Source organism: Gavialis gangeticus, unplaced genomic scaffold (assembly GCF_001723915.1).
Source record: "Gavialis gangeticus isolate Ggan-Ray unplaced genomic scaffold, GavGan_comp1, whole genome shotgun sequence".
Lineage (NCBI taxonomy): Eukaryota > Metazoa > Chordata > Crocodylia > Gavialidae > Gavialis > Gavialis gangeticus.
In genome coordinates, this window is record NW_017728992.1 from 161,896,003 (window position 1) to 161,912,595 (window position 16,593).

A 16,593-nucleotide genomic window follows, 5' to 3' on the forward strand; every position below is an offset into this window, starting at 1 on the left:
CTGGAGTGGGGCTGAAGCTTCCTTTGCTCTTTAAGGAGAAATGGCACCAGGAACATCAAGTCTGGTCATCCTTGGTTTTGCTCGTTGAGGATCTCACATTTTTACAGTAGTAAATAAATATCTGAATGGGGGAAGAGGCTGGGTGGGTGGAGAGGAGGAGGTTACCACTATGCATCAAGGAAAAACCTCACATTTTGGAGACAAACCCTCCAAATATTATTGTGGAGCTCCAAAATAAATGGAAGGGTAAGAAATGGTCAACTTTAAATATGCTTATTTGACACTGGAGTTGGCTAACAAAAAACAAAACAAAACAAAAAACAGTAACCAACTTTGAAAGAGACCTTCCTTGCTTCTGGTTTTTGGGGGGATAAGACTGGACCAACCATATAGCTAGGAGAAAGAATGTTACACAAACTTTTGGACACAAAATCTCTTTCTTTACATATGGGCCTGAAGACCTAGAGGGCATTTTGTGCCAAAAGGTAGTCTAAATCTCTCCCAGCCATACAGCTAGTTTATTAAAAAAGAAACCTTATTTTTTTCGTGTTTCCTAGGCAGTCATAGTTACAACTCTCCACCCTAATTACAGCTTAAAGCAGTCAAACTGAAATCTATTTCTCCTCCTGTATGTTCAGGTTTCAGTACCTTGACTTCAGTGATCTCTCTCACGTTTGCCACAAGGCAGACCTGAATTTGTAACAAAAACAAGTACACAAACTGCCACAGTCTTACCAAAGCTTCATTAAGATAGGTTAACACAAATAAAGGTTTGGTAAGAAATATTTATTAAAAACAACCTCCCTTCCCCAGCCCCTCCCCCAACAAATTAGAGACGGACTAAAAACAGCATGTTTAACTTTTCTCTGCAGGTCATCTTTAAAGATCCTATACCGCATACTGCAAAAGCATTTTGATCAGTTTTTCACACTTTGTCACTTTCTACCTGCCTAATCACCTATGGCACCAAATGATACATTCTTATTTGCTTTCTATCCCCATAGCATTTACACAAGCAAACTATATAAAACACTCATATATACTCAGTAGTTTGTATTGCCCTCGAGTGGCTGCACTTCAAGGGTGGGTGACTGATTTGTTTACTCATGGCTTGCAAAGTACTTCTAGATCCTTCAGGATGAAAGGGACTGGCTATTTCTACATTATATATTATTACAGTTGCCCTTGTTATAGGGCGGAGAAGTAAAATGGTGTAGTCTCTACTGTGAGCTCTGAGGTTTCACTCTAGCTGCTTAACTTCCTTATCTCTCAACACATCTGCTTACTTCCTTATTTCTGTAGTCTTGTTCTTAGCCCCTTCCTTTGCTCTCACCTTTTCAGCCATTACATAGGGCATGCGTTTGTATCATCTCCCTTCAAGTACTGCATCTTCCCACATGCATATTTCAACAATCTCACTTTCTCTAATCCTTAAAAATAAGCTGACTGGAATTGTACTGCACTGCCTTGACTCAGTTGCTTATTCCTTCAGGCGAGGCTAGATTTAATGCGTCATTAGTCCCCTTATGCCTGTCACGATAGCTGAGAAATTCTTCATGCAAAAAATGTTTCTTTCAATGTTTTTCAGCGCAAAGCCACTTGCTTTGGTAGATCAGGACTAAAAGTGCTAATATTGCTAGAACTGCATAAAACCACCCGGTGGTCAAACAGCAAGTTCAAATCACCCACTGCCAGACTCAGCTGCTTTACAAGATAATATCCACACTTGTTCTCCTAGAATAAACAGGGACAGCTATCATTTAGTGACTGAACTCTTTTGCTCGGTGTGAGATCCTGTCACCCTCTGTGACTGGTAATCTAGAGCAGTGGTTCTCAATCTTTTTCGTACCTGGACCCATTTGTAAACATCAACTGCCAGTCCCGACCCTGTGCCCCCAATCCCCAGCCCCGTGCGCGGGGTATGGGGGGCTCCCAAGCAGCCCCTTGCAGGCTGGAACTCTGCCAGCCTGCAAGGGAAAAGCCAGAGTTTCCTGTTTTTCTCCTTTAAAGGAAAATCCATTTTTAAAGTTTGTTTGTGACCCTTTTGATATATTCTTGCGACCCAGTATTGGGTCACAACCTGTGGCTTGAGAAACACTGATCTAGAGGCTGTAAAGCCCACAACATACAAATTTCATCAGTGTAAGTCTCCTTATGTACTAAAGTACACCTCCAGTCACACAACAGATTCATGAACACTTTTCAGGCTCAATACAGTAAGGATTGAATGGTTAGTACTCATACTAGAATGAATTTTATTTTCTGAGCATGAGTGAAATATCTCACTCAGTGAGGGGGTAAGGATTTTTTACTCTGAATAAGGAGTAAGCCTACCATAGGTTTTGAAATCAAGTACAGTTCACACAATCTGGTATCCCACACTGTCCTCTCGGGGAAATTGGAGGATTGCAGGTGTAACTGTGTGACAGTCAGGTGGGTAGGCAGCTGGCTGCGGGGTAGGGCCCAGAGAGTTCTCATGAACGGATCTGTGTCGTCCTGGTGAGAACTGGCCAGTGGTGTCCCTCAGGGGTCCCTGTTTAGTCCTGTTCTCTTCAACATCTTTATCAATGATTTGGATATGGGGGTGAAGAACTCACTGGCTAAGTCTGAGGACAACACTAAGTTATGGGGGAGTGTGGTCATGCTTGAAGATAGGCTGCAGATACAGGCGGACCTAGACAGGCTGGCAAACCGGTTAGATCAGAACCAGATAAAGTTGAACAATGGGAAATGTAAAGTGCTCCACACCTCAGGACAAGCAACCCCCAACACACTTACAGGCTCAGGGACACCAAACTGACCAGCATGACTGAAAGGGGCTTGAAGGTAATAATAGACCACAGTATGAATGAGCTGTCAATGCAATGCTTTAGTCAGCAGGGGAAATAATATACTGAGTGCATCAATTGATGCATCTCAAGCAAAACCAAGGAAGTGATTCTTCCGCTTTACTCAGCGTTGCTGAGACTGCAGCTGGAATACTGCATGTAGTTCTGGGCACCGTACTTCAACAAGTATAAGGTCAAGCTTGAGAGTCCAGAGAAGAGCCACCTGTATAATCAGAGACTTGCACAACAAGCCACATGAGGAAAGGTTGAAAGACCTGGGACTCTTCAGGCTGAAAAAGAGAAGGCTGAGAGGGGATTTGGTAGCAGCTTACTGCTGCATCAGGGGAATAAATCAGGTGCTTGGCAAACAACTGTTCACCAGGGCACCCTTGGGGAAAACCAGGAGTAATGGCAACAAACTCCTGGAAGACCATTTCACGCTTAACACTATGAAAAACTTCTTTACAGGCAGGGTGTCCAGACTGTGGAATAGGCTCCCTCCACAGGTGGTGCAATCACCTATCCTAGGAATCTTCAAGAAGAGACTGGATGGTCACCTCGCCGGGGTCACCTGACCCCCAGTTTGTCTTTTCTGCCTAGTTCAGGGGGGCTGGACCCAATGATCTTGTGAGGTTCCTTCCAGCCCTTACAATCTAGGAATCTATGAACAAGAACACTTAGGTCTTAAGCATTTTTTCTCTAAGCATTTCTTTCTATTTTACTCCTGTTACGCCATGGGAGTCGGTGCGTGGAATCGGTGAAAGCGTATATATTCTTGATTTTGGATAATACCAGGATTACTAGGCAAGGAGAAGTATTACAAGGACTTTTCCATGAGATCTCTCCCCCCAACCTTTGTCACTGGTTGTTTTTGACTTTGACCACTGGAGAAAATGCTGTTCCATCTAACTGTGAATGTTTCATAAACTTGCCCCTCCAGCCTGTGTGATCTGAAATCACACACTGAAAAGTATCACTGCTGTCTGAAAAGCTGACTCAGCATAATGCTCATGTGGTAGAATGCACTGAGAAATGAAGTCTGCCAGTAAGGTAACAAAAACAGTGCAAGGTGAGAAGTACCATAAAGAGGGACTTGACAGTGGAATAAGACAAGAGGTTGATAGGAGCCAGATAAAGGGGATTGGGCAGTACAATTTGCAATCTTTCTCCTATCTAGAACAACATCAAAGCCTTTAAAAACAGAAGTCTTATCTGTGAAAAGGGTTGGCTGTCGCTTCAGAGGTAGTCAACCCTACTTACCAAGGTAAGATGCACCAAAACCCTATTGGAATTGGGAGCTGGAATTAAACATATAATGCTAAATCAACTAGGCTGTTCAGGTATTTAGCTAAACAGCTTAGGTTAAACTTTAAAACGGGCTTCTTAAAAATGCTTGCTACTGTGATAAGCATGTGAGACTCTATTGGAAGTTTCCCCCTTTCCATATCTTGTGCATGCAGAATAGTTAGTAGAGAAAGTGGTAAAAGAGTTGAGATGACTCAAGCAAGTGGGATCTCACACTAGAACATAAGTATCATTTTACTGTAAGAACTCTACCCAGTGCCCCTCTTTCCTGGGTATTTCATGGCACCCAGTATCTTTGGACTGATTTTGCAACTCTGCGTGTGGACAAAGCGCTACGCCATGCAGGTTCAATAGGGTGTCTGTGCATAAAGTTACAGATTTTAGCCCAGATATTGAAAGGTACAGACAAATGCTCTACTAGGCATTTTCTAGCTCTTATTTCTTCAATTGTGTTGCTGACCCCAAAATTCAACAGTGAAAAAGAGGCATTTATTTATAAGGCTCCATTACATAGGAATCACATTACTTACGACTAATACAGAGCCCCAGGGTGAAATGCTGCAACTTTGAAGAACCATCTAGAGTTACTGTGCACTGCAAAAAACAGAACATTATTATGAGTGGGGAAAAAGAGGAGAAAAAGGAACAAAAGGAAAGCCAGGTGCATAAAAGCAGCACTGCTAGGAAAGAGCCCAGTTTTACAAGGCTTCTATTACAACTATTTTTCAAATATTTTCAGGGATTTAAGAGAAACCCCCAGATGTGGGGCTTAGACCATTTGACAAACTTAAAAAATTCTTCACTTGGAATCTCATCTCTGATACTTTCATTGTGAATCACATGCAGTTCTCAAAATCTTGTATTTAACTAGATTTCAATATAGGATCTCAATGGCTTCCAGCTCCTGTGGAACAATCCCCACAGGAGTGCTAAATATGATAGTGGTGGTAGTGGTACATGGAGGTGGGAGGGAAAGCAAAGTTTCACCTGCAGTGCTTGTAACCAAGATGGCTTATGGAGCCATAAGAATTCTCCCCTACCCTGAGAAGTATGCGTCCCCTGCTGCTCCCCACTTTAAACTGCCCTGTAGAAGTGTTCTAGAAAGCATTTCTATAGAACCAGGACCACCTAAATTCTGGGAAAAGGTTGAAAAAAAATCAGATTCTGGGGGCAACATTTTGCTTTCATATTGCTCAACTGCAGCTCATAGCCTTCCTTTTACCACTGGTAGACTCCTGCGTTTCCCTCTTGGGAACAGAATCTAAAGTTACCAATTTTTCTCCAATTTTGAATTTGCTACATAGAAAGCTACCATGGAGTGGAATTTGCAACAAAGATGTCCCAGTCATTGTCAGCATACCAGACCAAGCAGCTGCTGTGACCACCCCCTTGAAGGTCTTCATAGCTACACTATTCCTGTCTCCCGCCAAAGTTTTTGCAGAGCATTATAATTAACACCACCGCTGAAAACCAACAAGAGGCTTCAGCTGGTGGAAAAAAAGCCTGTCCAGTCTGAGGCAGACTAATGCATACTGGGCAATACTGGTTATAACTCAAAGTATTAAGAACAACAAATGTGATAACAGCTGAATGGTACACGTTTTGCTTACTGAAGCTACAGTCTGTCTCTGTACTATATTATGGCATAGCAACTGGAAAGAACATTTTTGCTTTTCGCTACAGGCATTTGATTTTACAGCACCAAAAGATGGCGTTTCCAGCAGATTACAGAAGGCCCCTCTAGATCTTGGTGGCCTTTGGATAACATGTAAGGCACATAATTTAGCTTAGTTTTCTGGCTGATTATATTCTATTATGTAATATGATCCTAAATTTCTTCAACTGCAGTTAGTTGCTATGGTGACTGGCACTTCACAAATTAAGAATTATTTCTGCCAAAGCAGCATAAATCAGATGACTGGGAGAAGAGACTGGAAAGTAGGTAGCATCCTCAATGCACATAATTTCATTTTATATGAAGCCAGGGTGGAACAAACTAACTGTTACATCAGAGGCGGGCAATTATTTTGGGCAGAGGGCCACTTACTGAGTTTTGGCAAGCCATTGAGGGCTGCATGACAGGCAGCCCAGGGCAGATTAATATTAATTTTCCAAATTTTTTAGGGGCCCCATGGGCTGGATAGAATGGCCTGGTCAGGCCACATCCAACCCCCAGGCTGCATTTTGCCCACCCCTGTTTACATACATCCTACATGACATGTCCATCTGCAAACTTGTGAACCAACATGCTTGTGTCATTGCAACTAACAGTTCAATAATCCATATAAAATTTCCATTTCAGCAGAAGCAAAATGAATCTCAATGTTCCTGTCTAACAGGCTAATTGAACACTTTGCTCAAACTCTTCTCTACTTCATATTTTGATAGTTGCCATTCACGGTTTTTTCTACTAGCTGCTTACATGGACAGGTTAAAGCATGTTAAGGTTAGCCTCATGTCTGGCAAAAATACCTTTTAGAAAAGAAAAGTAAACAGAATAAAGTGAGTAAAATGTTCCTGATGGAGAGCCAGTCTAGCCTGTATAGTCTTCATTGTGACTATTTAGTTGTTAGTACCTTGTTCTACGATCATTAGTTTTTACAATTGCTAGTAGTCCTGCCCCTTCCCTCACATAGTATTTAACAGCATTGTCCTTTCCATAGTTTAAGCCTGTTTGTTGTACAGCACTCAGCACCACACATTAACATGTTATAAACAAATCCTTTTCCATATCAAATAATATCTAGAATGTTAAACAAACTTCTTGTTTCCTTGGTTAGAGGAGAGACTGTTGATGGGATTTTGGACCCCCTGTGCCTCCCCACAAGCTCCTTGTAGCTGAAGAGTTGTGCTTAGAGGACAATGTTTGCAGCTCCCTTAATTCAGAAAAATATGCAGTGTAAACAGTCAGAGATACTGATAACAAAACAGCCTTATGTGAGCATTTAACATTTTTATATTTAAAGGCTGGAGTCATTTCACAGAGTTCATTAGTGTTGTTCACTCATAATTCTCATATTCTGCAATCAGCTCTGCTATTCAAAACAGAGAATAAAGCCTTCTTAAAAGTGGATAACAACCCCCTTTTTTAAAGGAAACCACAGATTCATGGATGAAGAGTTGATGAAGAGTCATGGAAGAGCCAAGTATTAGTTATTCTGTACTCCACTGTATCCCAATGTAATAAGATATTGGGTCTTATTTTGTATATAATTTTAATGTTCCAATTACAAGGAGTAAGTCAACCATTTCATTTGGCTCCCTACTTGCATTAAAATAGAACTGACAACTCTCTAGGAGTAAACTTCAATTAAAATTTACTTTGAAAATCTAAGTTAATCCAATACGTAGGTTTAAAAAAAAAAAAAAGGTATCATGCAACTCTGAAGTTAGAGTCCACTATTTTTCTCCATTGATGGCAAAGTACTTCTAATGAAAAAAAGGTTTACTCCTGCTCAAAAATAAGTTATCACATACCATACAAATACACCTTGCACCCACTTCTACAATGGGGAGTCGGGGGTGGGGAGAAAAGAAAGTCCTTTGGAGGATATAGCCATGTTCTAATCAGACACTGTTCAATTAGACCCCAGCTAGAATTCAGCCTTTTGAGTTCAGTAACAGCATTCACCAGGCAATTACTGCCTTTCCCTTTAGAGAGGCAAGGCTAAAGTCATAATACTAGACAAAAGAATAGGCTTTTAAAAAGTAACGACCCTTGGGTTATTTCAGATTTTCCTTTTTTAAGGGGAAAGCATACACTTTTACCTTCCCTGCAGTCTCTTTCCATCTTGAATCATTTTAGAACAAATGCTGAAATTCATTAAGAAAACACAAGATTTTACCTTTGAGCTGGTAACCAGTTACTGCCATTCGGGAGCAGCTTCATAGTTTGAAAGATTATCCTACCCACCTGCTAGATGTTTCCAGCGTTGTTGTATAACTGCAGTATTCCCCCAGGACTTGTGATAAATTTACAGAGTACCATGTGTGCACTCAGAAAGCTTCAACAATTATTACAGCTTTCAGATAACTGCGTTAAGGCTAACTTAACTCCCCCTCGCCTCCTCACTACAGAAAAGGTGGGTCAAATACCTAGGTGCATACATTTCTTTAAGTTTAAGGGAGTTACTTGACTAGCTCATACACTCTCTCAGTGCATTTAGTGAGAAGAAATATTTACATGAAAATCTAATTTCAAAGGTAGTTGAAAAGTCCATTCATAAAACTTTTATTCCACTTACATCAACTTAATACACATGTTCTTAACAGTTATGCTTAGATTGTTCATGAAAATTTCGTAAGACATTAAACAAAGCTAGCCATCATCTCAAGTTATTTCCCTGTTAACTATTTTTACAGCACATGCATGTTAGGCAAGTATCAAAAAAATCACGAAAGCAAAAAACCTAAAAAAAAGTTAAATACATGGGTTTGTTTTACTGCTGTGCTCGATATACAGTGTAGTTATCGATATCAAGCATTTCATTTTTACTGCATCTTTACTTGTACATTTGTTCTTAGGTTGCTTAAACCATTTAAATACAAATAAAATGTGTAGCAAAAATAATGAAAGCAACAGCAGGTAACTTTACAAATAATGGAATGTGAACCGTTTCTGCCCTTCTCTGGAAAAAGTGGACTGGGTTATCAGACTGTCTCAAGGAACACTTCAGCTGCAATCAAAGATGTACACGTGATTATATTCCATAGATTTCACATGCTTGACATGCAATATCCATGGGACATTGGTTCCCTCACAGCCATGTATGCTCCAGCTTTGAAGTACTCGCACTAACTACACCTGTGGCTGCAACCGATTATCCCTCCCCCCACCCCACCCTGACTGTGACAGACCAATATGCAAGCGGTTTTCTTTGCCTGACATAGGAAGCTGTTTAACACTGGTCTTGTGGGAAGCCACAATGTACCAAAAGTACTATGCCAAACATGTAAAACTTGTATAAAAATTTCACAACCCTATATTGGCCACCTCAGATGAAAACAGATAAATTCCCCAAATGTTAACTGGCTCTATTCCCTTAATATTAAACAAAACCACATGGGAAATATAGAAATCCAAATAGAAGTAACATAAACCTGTCATAAATCGTAAACAAAAACTATTTGTGGGACAGCATGGATGACAAATGGTCTACTGTGTCAATTTTAGAATGAGGCAGATGAAAGTTGGAAGGCTGGTTAATTCTCCCCTCCTTCTCCTGCTTCAGCTTCGTCTCCTTGGGTATCCGATGTCCACAACTGATTGAGAGAAAAACAGAGTAAAGTGTTTATAATGTGAAGAATGCAGAAGATCCAGTCGAATTCCATTTCTAACTAAACACTGAAGTTGGTACTGTAATGGTAAAACTGTTCTTGTTTTCAAAGGCATTATTTCTCCTCACAACTAGGTTAAATTCCCTTATGTAAGTTGGTTAGCAATCTTATTCTCAGTTAGTTTCTTCCTCACTGTGACACACAACACCGCGGGTAAGGGCTGATTAAAAGAAGCAAGAGACTTCCCCCTTCTACTTGAGGAAAAACAAATTAAACATTTTCAGCCTCATGTGTGGTTAATCCTCTTCCTGAGAAGCAGAGGCATAGAGATACCCCCTCACCCCCACCCCAATCTGCCTTGCTTCATTTTTAGTTTTACAGTTCAAGGGGACATGTGCAGCAGTGCCAATACCCACCTTTTGGTTGTACCATGCATGCACAGTTTGCTCAGAACTCACTGCCTGCTCAGTGCAGACTCCTGCTGATCAGTGCAGGCTGTGACCAGAGCCACTGTTTCTGTGCAGCTCCATAGCCCATGAGGTGAACACCACTATAGTTTGCCCTCTCAGAGCTTACTGCAGATGTGCAGCACAGCTGAAGAGAGGGTGTGCCCCCAACCCCCCAAGATCTGCTGGGATGAAGCAATAAGAAAGTGAATGGCAAATCCACACTACTCCCAGTGCTATGATCAGAAAATGGTAGCTTTCAGACAAAAAAAATCTGACTGTGCAAGAAGTCCAGATTTAAATTTCCTAGAAGGTGTCATAGGTCAAGGCCAGAGATGGCAACTAGACAACAGTGTTTTGCATGACAGAGAGGAGATAACCAATGTATTTTTGGTTCACAAAAGTGTTTCTTGTCATTTTTAGACTATACTGTCAAGATACTAACACCACAATGCGATTTGAAGCCTGTACTTCCACTAAAGCCCCACTGAATCCTTTAGCTACTAAGGCCCTTGAGAAGCTGATTCTTTACCATATTCTACCATTCTTCTGCTCCCAAAAACCCACAACTTTTAAGTTCTAAACTAATTCTGATAATTTAAGTAAACAAGGGGACAAAAAGCTACAGGAAGCCAGGAGTTTGTGGTGTAACCAAAGGTCCTGGTAAAAACAGAAACAAAGTCTGAATCCTAAATCCTGACAGGCAGAACATCTAACCCATGTGCTTTTACAGTCATATAAACATAAAAATTCATATCAATCCCTTGTTTTAGATGCTTGTTAGGGTTTGAAGACTTCTTGCAAGTACAGGGCAATCCAAAACAGAATGACTGAAGCGAACCAGCAAGAAGAACTACTGTTACACCTCATAAGTGAACAGCATATTGGATAAGCTCTCAAGAGATGGCTTTGTGAAGATAAGACTAGAAAGGACTGTAGAGAAGTAACTGAATGAGGACAGTGAATCATCTGGTATTGCTGTGTGAATTAGGGTATTCATGAAACTTGAAAATCCAAAATATCTACCCAGTTGAATACTTCGTTTCCTACCACTTTTTCTAAATTTGGGAGCCAAATGTTAAAAATCAGTGTACAGGTAGTATAAACGATATGTGGAAGTATGTCAAATACTAGACTTTTTTATGATTTGATTAATTCTGAAGCACAGCATTTAAAAGTCTGAACAAAAAGTATTAACAGATTTTTTGCATTCACTGACCATACAATACATTAGCTGTTACTGTTTAGATGACACTAGTGGAGGTCAATAAGAGCAAGACTCATGCAATGAACATAAGCAAAGACAAAGACCCCACACGGACTGTGTTAGTGTGGAATCTTGGATTTCTATTTCTAGTTTTAATTGATGTAACTGCATGAGAACACTAATACTAAGCATTAGCCCAGGTATCTGCTTAAAGATGTGCTAGTACGAGAGGTCTTCAGTTGACACCTCAAATAAAAGCCAATGCACTTTGTGACCAGCTTCAAAATGTTTCCCACAGAATAATGGTTCTCAACTCCTCATTAGTCTAAAGGCACCCCTTGGAAAAATGCAAGCTCTTAGCTTTGACTCTTTTTTTATTAGAGAAAGAGTAAAGAACACTGAAGACCACAACAGGTCAGAATGTTTCGGACACTATGGATTCCCAATTGAAACCTTTGGGCCCCTTTAAGACGAATTCACTGTATCCCAGGATGTTGCATCACCCTGGTCGAGAATCACTGCCAGAAAACTAGTAGAGTAAAAATAGTCTCTTCTTGGCCATACAAGGTTCTCCATTTTTTAAATACTTGACAGCTATTAAAAAACATCCAACCTACTCTATTTCTGACACACCTATCAGTAGTTAAAGGAAGCAATACAAAAATTGTTTCTTAACATTAGGGAAACAACCCTACAACAACAAAAACACCAAAAAAATCTGACATCACAGAGCCCCCTGCAACAGTCAAGAAAGCAATCCACTCAAGAACAAGAGCAGCTAAATCTGCTTAATTTCAACAGCAGGCTTTGGGGTGGGGGGAAAGAGGGAAATAGCTGGTGGCTATTTCAACCCAGACCACAAGCAGTGAGAGTCTTAGTTTAGATGAAGCATGAGGTTAGTGCAAATCCTGTCATGTCTCTTGCTCATAGTTCTTTGGTACCAAACAGGTCTCACCAACTGATAGCATGCACCTACCCACCAATATGACAAACAGTAGCCACCAGCTAAGTGATCACACACTTTAGTCAAGCAGTGACTAAAACTCTTCATGGTGACAAGATCCCTTGCTTAACAAGGAAGTTTTAATTGTACTTACTGTCAAGTTGTCTCTCAGTAATTGCATTATTAGCGTGCTGTCTTTGTATGATTCTTCACTTAATGTATCAAGTTCAGCAATGGCTTCATCAAAAGCCTGATGTTAAAGAAAAAAGTATTATTTCTCATGTAATCATAATAATAAAAAGTCACAAGAAAGATGAAAAAAAATTAAATGCTTACCGTTTTTGCGAGGCTGCAGGCTTTCTCCGGGGAATTCAGAATCTCGTAATAAAACACCGAGAAGTTTAGGGCCAGACCTAATCTGATGGGATGTGTTGGTTGCATCTCCTTTTTACTGATTTCAAAAGCTTCTTGATATGCCTGTTGCGACTGCTCCACTATCCCTTAAAGAAAGAGGCATGCAAATAATTCAGATAGTGAACTCAAGCAGCTATGTTTAGAGGTACTGTTTTTATCATACAAGTGTAATATAAGATGACTACATTAGGATTAAGTTTGCTTACTCACAAGAATGCAATCTTGGGTTAAAGTAGTACCTTGTCGGTAATACTTTTAGAAGAACATTTGTTGTGTTAACCAAATGATAGGTCGACAGAAACACTGCCAGGTATCCTGGACCAAAACACGGCTAAATGCTTTTTATGACTGATCAGTTAAAGCTGTGTTGCAACCTAATCTTTTTGGCATTTTTTTTAGTGCTGAGAAAAGAATAAAAAGCCACCATGTAATGACAAGGCAAGTAATAAAGAATAAAACAGAATTAGAAATAGTTAGAATAAAGTTGAACAACAGTACTTTACCACATACAGATTTACTTAAAACTATTTTATGTGGCAATGTGTTCGATACTGAAAAACAATGCAAGTCTATGTTTTAATCCCAGGCATAGCTGATAACCCAGTCTATTAAGATGCTTTCCACAATAAAGATCCATTTAAACTTACAAAATTTTGACAAAAAGCTGTTTGTATAGAAAATATCATGCCTTACACATCTTAGGCTGACTTTTGGGAAGAAAGTAATCCAGTTCAGCCATTTCCAAGACGGAAAGCATTTAGTTAAATTCTGGCAACATTTTCTCTGGAAATCTCTAGAATTCCAATTTTAGACCAGAGATTTCAAGTTTTGCAAAGGGCCTGTGTCATGAACGTGCTTTTTGCTATGCCCATTAAAACACTCTTTCAATTTACCTAAGTTATAGACTAAGAGAACTGCTCAAGGGATTCCAGCCTCAGTGAGCATGCTCCTCTCCATCTTCCCAGTTCCTACTTGACTGCACTACCCATGTCCAGTCGTCACAGACTACTAGCACAGGGCTGAAGTCACTTCCCTTTAATGACTTCTGGAGACTGCCACGGTGCTGGCAGACAGTGGGGAGGAAGAAATCACTGAATTCAGATGCCAAAGGGACAACAGCCAAATCCAGGAGGAATAAGGGGAATAAAATAGAACAATAAGTTTATGGAGACTTAGGAGTGGGGAAGAGATTGGTACTGGCTAGAAGCCAGTGGGAGGAGCTGAAAGACTGATGCAAAGGAGAACCAGGAATAGCTTGGAAAAGGAGACTAAATGAGAAACTGAGGGAGATGGGGGAGAACTAGGAGAGATCAGAAGATGATCAGTAGAATTCTGAAAGGACTGAGCAAAGACTGGAATAGGAGGGTTGAGACAAGCACAGACAGACAACTGGAATGGGATGGGACAGGAATATGGAGAACGGGGCTGGGGGGGTGAGGGGGGTGGCAGGGTGGCAAGAAAATGAACAGAAAAGCCTGCATCCATGAGCAGATTCCCTCCAGAGATTGGAATGAGTCAAATACTTCAGGACTCAATTTTCAGTCAGCAGCTATCTCCAAAAGCCACAGGTAAAATTTGAACTTTTATCCTCTTATGACCGGTCCACGTAGATGGCCTATTACTGCCATTTACTTTGTTAACCCAAATTGCAGAGGATCTAAAAGGTTCTACCTTTACTGGTGGAAAGTGTTTATCTCAATACACCACATTATATGACATTCATTTTAGCCTGCTTTTTAAACAAAGCTTAGGAAATCAATTATTGTAGACTGGGATGGATAAAATATGGCCCACAGCACATCCCTCAGCCCTGCCTGGCCCAGGTGCAGGGGGGCAGCCCAGGCCATAGTGCATGAGGCCAGTCTTGCTGCCCACGGCATACAGCAGAGCCAAGGCAGCTGCCAGATTCTTCTTCCTGGCAGCTCTGGCTCCTTTTGGCTGCCGCTGCCAGCGTCACCACTGCCACTACACCCAGCCCCACTGCCTAGGCACCTTGGCCCATCTGCCTCGCACCCACCACCAGGAGCACCAGACGAAGCAGGCAGGCAGGCAGGCAGGGTCCCCATGGAGACCAGCTGGGACCCCCACTATCCCAGCCAGTGTACTCAGACAGCTGAATGGGATGAGGCTGCAGGAGGGCAGGGAGCAGTGTCCTGGAGCAGGATGCATGGGCAGGGCCAGGAACATGGGACAGTGACAGAATGGAGCTGTACAGAGAGCAGACTGTGGCTCTGCCCTGGGCCCCAACCCTGGCCCTGCCCATCCTACTTCTGCATGCCAGTCCCCACCTGCCCGCAGCCCCATCCCATCTATCTAGCTGAGCATGCCCTGCCTGCAGGGATCCTGGGCTGGTCTCCATGGAAACCCCACCTGCCCACTCCATCTGGCACCCCCAGACTGGTCTAGTAATCTACCATTTAAGGAGTTTTGGTGAGCTGTTGCGGGCTGGGGAGGAGAGGGAATGTTGACCCAGTCTGCAACAGCTCACCGGAACTCCTTAAGTGGCTCTTCAGTCCAAATAATTGCCCACCCCTGTTGCAGACCAACCTTGAGGTTGCAACAAGTATTCATAAGTTAGGAAATGCTAAAACTAAGTTTGCCCATGCAACCCAAATTTGCCCCTCTTTCGCATACAAGAGATTAGTCTTTAATCATGTTACATTGCCATAGCAAGATCACTTCCCTTAATTGACAAGGTGGTACTCTGAGAGAAGCTATTATTTACTAGCTTCTTTTCACCATTCAATGGGTATCCCCATATTTTAGTCTCTGCAGTGGCATTTGCATTACAATACCAATGCAACTGTGGCTACTCAACATTTCTTCAAATTCTTCTGTGAAGTAGAAATTTAAGTCATTACACTTACTAGAATAGTTAACTAATTAGAATGACAGGCCACCTTGGAGGCAGTGGGGAAGACAGTCCCAATGCCATTCAAATCAAGTAAGTTTGACAAGTTTAGCAAGAAATGGACTCACTGTACCTTTCTTGTCATCTCCAGCAGCAACCTCAGCCAAGTAACGGTAGTAGTCTCCTTTCATTTTCAAATAGAAAACTTTACTTTCTGCTTGCGAAGCATTAGGAATCAAGAACTTTTCCAAAAGAGACTAAAATTAAAAACAAAGAGTAGTGTTTTTATCTTACCTTTCAAAGGTACTGCAAAACCAGTTTAGTTGCATTGCAGGCTATTACCACAAGTATGAAAAACAACCCCTCTCCCCCCAACAAACCCCACCTTAATTAGACTAATTTTTTTCCATCTATTTCATTGATGAATACCGTGTTGTAATGTTCAAAGACTTATTCTACATACAGTTCACCAATACAAACTGAAAATGTTTTAATAGATAGTGATATAGACTTTTTAACTTCACCTCAAGTAGCAAGTAGGACACTTGGTCTGCTGGTGTTCTGTATCCTGTTTTATGCTAGTGGTTTATTGTTAAATTAAACCACTGTAGCATCTCTTTTAGCAAATTGGGGTAGGAAAAAAAATAAATGAAAAAAAAAAAAAAATCACTGGCTGTGATACCCAACTGAGTTTTCAGCATATTTCAGTATATAATCTAAACAAACATTTTTGCACATGGATGCTTCTAAGCAAATGGCTTTTTTTTCTTCCAAGGATGGCATGTCTTTAGCAGCTCTGCATCTTAGAGAAGCAGACTACTTGTTTAGGGGCCTAATCTATAATAATAATAGGCTTATTCTATCTGTCCAGAGCACTCTGGTTGGACGTCTTGGCAGCCAATCACAATGTTTACTGAAACAACCAGGGTGCTCCAGACAGACAGAATAAGCGGAGGGGCACCGCTGCCACAGAGAGAAGCAGTAGGCCCTGCCACAGCTCGGGGGCTGCACAACCCAGTGGTAGCTTGCACAGGCAGGCTCTGCTGAAGGGGGAGAAAAAGCAGCAAGGGGCCCAATCCTTCCCCTCCTCTCCCCGAGCCACCAGCAAGCCCTGAGCTGTAAGGGGGCCCCTGGTGCTTCCCTCTGCTGTGGTGGTGGCCCCCAGGAGCACCTGGGTGGGGTGCCAGTGAGTGGGTGTTGCCCATGGGGCATGGCCACTGGAGGGAAGCACGGGGGTCTCCCACAGCTCAGGGGCTGTGCAACCCACCAGAAGCTCGCTACCTGGCCATGGGAGATGCAGGCAGGCTCCAGGAAAAAAAAAA

The 16,593-nt window shown here is 41.6% G+C and overlaps 1 protein-coding gene across 1 annotated transcript in view; it reads right to left on the minus strand.

Annotated features, from left to right (window-relative positions):
• Nucleotides 1-8,340: 8,340 nt before the first annotated feature.
• The window catches only part of YWHAZ (tyrosine 3-monooxygenase/tryptophan 5-monooxygenase activation protein zeta), a 29,620-nt gene continuing 21,367 nt past the window's right edge, over nucleotides 8,341-16,593 (minus strand). Inside the window, exons 2-5 of the mRNA XM_019528020.1 lie at nucleotides 15,405-15,528; nucleotides 12,343-12,506; nucleotides 12,161-12,256; nucleotides 8,341-9,395 (exon numbers count right to left, since the gene is read on the minus strand). Coding sequence (XP_019383565.1) covers nucleotides 9,336-9,395; nucleotides 12,161-12,256; nucleotides 12,343-12,506; nucleotides 15,405-15,528 — 444 coding nt within the window. The 3' untranslated portion in view covers nucleotides 8,341-9,335. The remainder of the gene's footprint in view (nucleotides 9,396-12,160; nucleotides 12,257-12,342; nucleotides 12,507-15,404; nucleotides 15,529-16,593) is intronic.